Source organism: Nicotiana sylvestris, chromosome 9 (genome assembly GCF_000393655.2).
Source record: "Nicotiana sylvestris chromosome 9, ASM39365v2, whole genome shotgun sequence".
Classification (NCBI taxonomy): domain Eukaryota; kingdom Viridiplantae; phylum Streptophyta; class Magnoliopsida; order Solanales; family Solanaceae; genus Nicotiana; species Nicotiana sylvestris.
Window position 1 is genome coordinate 96,224,817 of NC_091065.1, and position 6,144 is coordinate 96,230,960.

A 6,144-nucleotide genomic window follows, 5' to 3' on the forward strand; every position below is an offset into this window, starting at 1 on the left:
CATGAGTGCGGAAGAAGCAGAGGCCTTCTTTCAAAAGATGAAAATGGCGAATTATGAGGTGATCGACCAACTTCGAAAATCTCCCGCACAAGTCTCCCTGTTATCTCTGTTGATGAACTCCACCGAACATCAAAAGGTATTGATCAAGACCCTTAACGAAGCATATGTGCTTGTTAAGTTTTCTGTAGAGTAGTTGGAGAGAATGGCAGAAAGATTTTTCGCAATCAACCAGATCTCCTTCAGCAAAAATGACTTGCCTCCAGAAGGGGCCGCACATAACAAAGCCCTACACCTGACAGCCAAATGTGAAGGGTACTATGTGAAAAGGGTTATGTTGTACGGAGGCTCTGGGGTAGACATTTGCCCACTCTCAACTCTGTAGCGTATGGAAATCGGTACCGAAAGAATCCGACCCAACAATGTCTGTGTACGTGCCTTCGATGGTATCAAAAGGGACACAATTGGAGAGATTGATCTAATTCTCACCATTGGCCCAGTAGACTTTGAAGTAACCTTCCAGGTTTTGGACATGGACACATCCTACAGCTTTATTTTGGGGAGGCCGTGGATTCATGCAGTGGGGGCTGCACCCTCTACTCTTCACCAGATGGTGAAGTTCGAGCATGAGGATCAAGAGATTGTGGTCCACGGGGAAGATGAACAATCAATTTATCTGGACCCATCAGTCCCATGTCTTGAAGCAAGAGAGGGGAGTGAGCACATAGTCTATCAGGCCCTTGAAATCATGGTCGTAGGTCAGTGCGAAGAAGGAAAACCTTGCCCTAAACCCTTTCTTTCAAATGCATCAATCATGGTCGCTAAGGAAATGATCATGCGCGACTTCAAATCGGGTAAGGGGATCAGGAAAGCATTGCAAGGAATAGCTGAATCTATCACCCTTCCTGCTAGTGAAAAGTTCTTTGGGGTAGGCTTCAGACCCACACCAGCTGATATAAAATGGGCGGATGGTAGAAAAAATGATGGATGGGTCTTGCTGCAGCCAGTGCCGCATCTGTACAAAACATTTGTCAAGCCTAAATACAATAAAGAAGAAAATGATGAGGCCTTTACGGCCGAAAAGATTGAAGAGATCTGTGGGGCCATGAGGAAGATACTGTATGAAGCCCACATGGTTCAACCAGGGGAAGGCTCAAGCACCACTGAGGTGTTGTATATGGGACCTAATGGCAAACTGCAGAATTGGAAGGCTAAGCCATTCCTAATCAGGCGGGAGTCCTGGTAGACCTATCCTTCCACTTTTTTTGCATCATGAGTTATTGAGGGTGTAACTCGGATATTTTCTTTAGTTTTCTGTATTTTAATTTCCATTGTAAACCGTGTTATCTTCAAATTCAATGAAATGAAATCAATATTTCATCGTTCATCTTTCTTTATTCCTTCTAATTTTTGTTATTTTTTCTTTATATCTTCTTTCAGTTCTAATAATGTGGCTTTAAATAACATGACATGCTTGCGAACTTCATCCCCAGATCCAAACACGCTGTCTAATTGTGAAACAATGAACCAAGAGCCATACTATTATGAAAAAGAGGCTTTTAGGGAAATAAATCGAGAATTGGAGCAATTTGAGAATAAACCTAAGCCAAACTTAAATGATACTGAGCCAGTACATTTGGGTAATTTAGAAGAAGTCCAAGAGACCATGATAAGAATTCATGCAAATAAAAGAACTAGGGATGCTTTGGTCCAACTTTTGTTTGAGTTCAAAGATGTGTTTGCTTGGTCATATGATGACATGCCAGGACTCAGTGTTGATTTGGTGGTTAATAAGTTGCCAACTTACCCTGATTATCCCCCTGTTCAACAAAAGCAGAGAAAGTTTAAAACTGATATTAGTGACAAAATTAAAGAAGAGGTCACAAAACAGTTGAAAGCGGTGGTAATCCGAGTGGTTTGATACACCACTTGGTTAGCCAATGTAGTTCCTCATCTGGAGGCAGGGATTCTTTTGGTAGAGGCTATCCTCCTAGGCCTTTTCAGTTAGCACTACATACTTCTGACGGTGCCCCAGGTGGCCATGGTTCTCACATGCAGTATTCTGATCAGCAGTCCTATAGTGCATTGCCAGCTCATATCAGTGCACCTCCACTTTAGAGTTTTCAGGATCGTCAGCCCCAGCAACTGAGGGCTTGTTTTACTTGTGGCGACACGAGGCATATTGCTAGATTTTGCCCTCAAGCATCGAGCAGTTCTCAACACCAGGGTTCTTGTACCATGGTTCAAGCACTGAATGTTCCACCGCCCGCTCAACCAGCTAGAGGTGGAGGCAGGGGTGCTAGAGGTGGAGGTTATAGGTATTAGAGGTAGATCTCAGGCTGCTAGAGGAGGAGTCCAGCCAGTAGGAGGCCATCCCAGAGATGTAGTTCAGAGTGGTGGGGCCCAGCCCCGATGTTATGCTCTTCCAGCCAGGCTTGAGACTGAGGCTTCCGATGTAGTTATTATAGGTACTATTCTGGTTAGTAGTAGAGATGTTTCAGTTCTATTTGATCCAGGGTCTACATACTCCTATGTGTCATCTTGTTTTGCACCGTATCTTGTCATGCCTAGAGATTCTTTGAGTGCTCCTGTATATGTGTCTACACCAATGGGTGATTCTATTGTGGTAGATCGTGTTCATTGTTCTTGTATATTTGTGATTGGGGGTTTGGAGACCTGAGTAGATTTGTTACTACTGAATATGGTTGATTTTGATGTCATACTGGGGATGGACTGGTTATCACCTTACCACGCTATCTTGGACTGCCATGCCAAGACTGTGACCTTAGCCTTGCCGGGGTTTCCTCATTTAGAGTGGAAAGGGACTCCTGGTCATTCTACCCGTAGTGTTATTTCATATATGAATGCTTGGCATATAGTCGAGAAGGGGTGTTTGGCCTATTTGGCATATGCTTGTGATTCTAGTGCTGAGGTTCCTTCTATGGATTCTGTGCCTCTGGTACGTGAGTTTCCTGAGGTATTTCCTTCAAACCTGTCGGGTATGCCACCCGATAGGGATATTGACTTCTGCATTGATTAGGCTCCAGGCACTCAGCCTATTTCTATTCCGCCGTATCGTATGGCCCCGCTTGAGTTGAAAGAATTGAAAGAGAAGTTGCAAGACTTGCTTGATAAAGGCTTCATTAGACCTAGTGTCTCTCCTTGGGGTACACCGATGTTGTTCTTTAAGAAGAAGGATGGATCGATGAGAATGTGTATAGATTACCAGTAGTTGAACAAGGTTACAATCAAGAACAAGTATCCATTGCCGAGGATTAATGATTTGTTTGATCAGCTTCAGGGTGCAAATGTATTTTTGAAGATTGACTTGAGATCTGGCTACCATCAGTTGAGGATTAGGGCATCCGATGTCCCTAAGACAGCTTTCCGCACTCGGTACGGACATTATGAGTTCTCGGTGATGTCATTTAGGTTGACAAAAGCCCCAGCTGCTTTTATGGATTTGTTGAACCAAGTGTTCAAGCCTTACTTGGATTCGTTCGTGATAGTCTTCATTGATGATATTTTTATCTATTCCCGCAGCCGAGAGGAGCATGAGCAATATCTGAGAGTGTTTCTTCAGACTTTAGGAGATAGTCAGTTGTATGCTAAGTTTTCAAAATGTGAGTTCTGGTTGAGTTCAGTTGCATTCTTGGGTCATGTTGTATCAGCAAAGGGTATTTAGGTAGATCCGAAGAAGATAAAGGTAGTCAAGAACTGGCTTAGACCCGCATCAGCTACAGAGATCCGGAGTCTCTTGGGTTTGGCAGGCTATTACCGTCAGTTTGTGGAGGGGTTTTCATTTATTGGAGCCCCGATGACCAGGTTGACCCAAAAGGGTTCCTAGTTTAGGTGGTCGGACCAGTGTGAGGCAAGCTTTAAGAAGCTCAAGCCAGCTTTGACTACGACGCCGGTGTTGGTTTTGCCCACAGGTTTAGAGCCATATACAGTTTATTGTGATGCATCTCGTATTGGACTTGGTGCAGTGATGATGCAGGATAGCAAGGTCATTGCTTATGCTTCGCAGAAGTTGAAAAGTTCATGAGAAGAATTATCCAGTTCATGATTTGGAGTTAGCAGCCATTGTTTACGCGTTGAAGATTGGGAGGCATTATCTACATGGCATGTTATGTGAGGTGTTCACGGATCACAAGAGTCTGCAGTATTTGTTCAAGCAGAATGAGCTAAATTTGAGGCAGAGAAGGTGGTTAGATCTATTAAAGAAACTATGATATAACCATCTTATATCATCCGGGAAAGGCCAATGTGGTGGCTGATACTTTGAGTAGAAAGTCAGCTAGTATGGGCAGTCTTACTTATATTTCGGTCGGTGAGAGACTGCTTGCTTTGAATGTTCAGGCTTTGGCCAATCAGTTCATGAGGTTGGATGTTTATAAGCACAATCGGGTGTTAGCTTGCATAGTCGCTCATTCTTCTTTATTGGAGCGTATCCGAGATCGGTAGTATGATGACCCTCATTTGTGTGTCCTTAGGGACACAGTGCAGCACTGTGGTGCCAAGCAGGTTACATTAGGAGATGATGGAATTTTGAGGCTGTAGGGTCGAGTTTGTGTGCCTAATGTGGATGGGCTTCGAGAGTTGATTTTAAAAGAGGCACATAGTTCCCAGTACTCTATTCATCCAGGAGCCGCTAAGATATATCAAGATTTGTGGAAGCATTATTGGTGGAGGAGGATGAAGAAGGATATTGTTGCATATATGGCTCGGTGTTTGAATTTTTGACAGGTAAAGTACAAGCATCAGAGACCTGGTGGTTTGTTATAGAAGATTGAGATTCCTGAGTAGAAGTGGGAGTGTATCACTATGGACTTCGTTGCTGGACTACCATGGACTCAGAGGAAGTTTGATGTAGTGTGGGGAATTGTTGATAAGCTAACCAAGTCAGCACATTTCATTCCTGTGGCAGTCTCCTATTCTTCTAGGAGGTTAGCTGAGATATATATCCGGGAGATTGTTCATCTTCATGGTGTGCCCGTGTCTATCATTTCGGACAAAGGTACGCAATTTACCTCACATTTATGGAGAGTAGTTCAGTGTGAGTTGGGCATGAGTCGAGTTAAGCACAATATTTCATCCTCAAACGGACGGGCAGTCCGAGCGTACTATTCAGATTTTGGAGGATATACTCCGAGCTTGTGTCATTGACTTTGGAGGCTCATGGGATCAGTTCTTGCCTTTAGCGGAGTTTTCCTACAACAATAGCTACCAGTCGAGCATCCAGATAGATCCTTATGAAGCTTTATATGGTAGATGATGTCGGTCACCGGTTGGATGGTTTGAGCCGGAAGAGGCTCGGTTGTTGGGTACAGATCTAGTACAGGTAGCCTTGGACAAGGTAAGGATCATTCAGTATAGGCTTCATATAGCTCATTCCGGGCAAAAGAGTTATGCTGATCGTAAGATTCGTGATGTGGCATTCATGGTGTCACACCTCTTTTTTCCGCCCCGCGAGGGGTGAAGGAGTTTTTCCAATTAAAGAACAATCGAAACGGGATTTGTTTATTTATTTCAGAGTCGCCACTTGGGAGATTTAGGGTGTCCCAAGTCACCAATTTAATCCCGAATCGAGGAAAAGAATGACTCTGTATTACAGTCCGCGATCCAGAAATCCGGATAAGGAATTCTGTTAACCCGGGAGAAGGTGTTAGGCATTCCCGAGTTCCGTGGTTCTGGCACGGTCGCTCAACTGTCATATTCGGCTTGTTTATCTGATTTTATACAATTATGCGCTCAAGTGCAAGTTTTAACTCTTTACCGCTTTTATTATTATATTTTTTTAAAAGAATGTGAACATCATTTAAAAACATGTCTTTGGATTGCGTCACATGAAATGCACCCGCAATCCGGAACACATGTTTATTCAATGTTTTGGGATTTGGATTTGGGTCGCATGAAATGCACACCCGAGTTTAAGAAAATAAGATTAATTGAGACGCATCCTAAAGAACTAACGTGTTATTATTTGTGGGGAAAACCGTGAAATTTGCTAAACGGCCCGTCCCAGGATTTAAATGTTTAATATATACATCTAACGAGGGCCCCGCCATTTATGCATTTTATTTGGGCAAGGCTCATCTCCTTTTATTTAAAGGCAAACCTAAAAGCAAACTATGATTTCCTATCTTT

General features: G+C 43.3%; 1 protein-coding gene across 1 annotated transcript; it reads left to right on the forward strand.

The window, feature by feature from the left end:
- Nucleotides 1-385: 385 nt before the first annotated feature.
- On the forward strand, nucleotides 386-2,115 carry LOC138877947 (uncharacterized). Its single transcript, XM_070157592.1, has 3 exons — nucleotides 386-1,239; nucleotides 1,438-1,900; nucleotides 2,002-2,115. Exons 1-3 carry the CDS (start codon nucleotides 386-388, stop codon nucleotides 2,113-2,115), a joined length of 1,431 nt encoding a protein of 476 aa, XP_070013693.1.
- The last annotated feature ends 4,029 nt before the right edge of the window (nucleotides 2,116-6,144 follow it).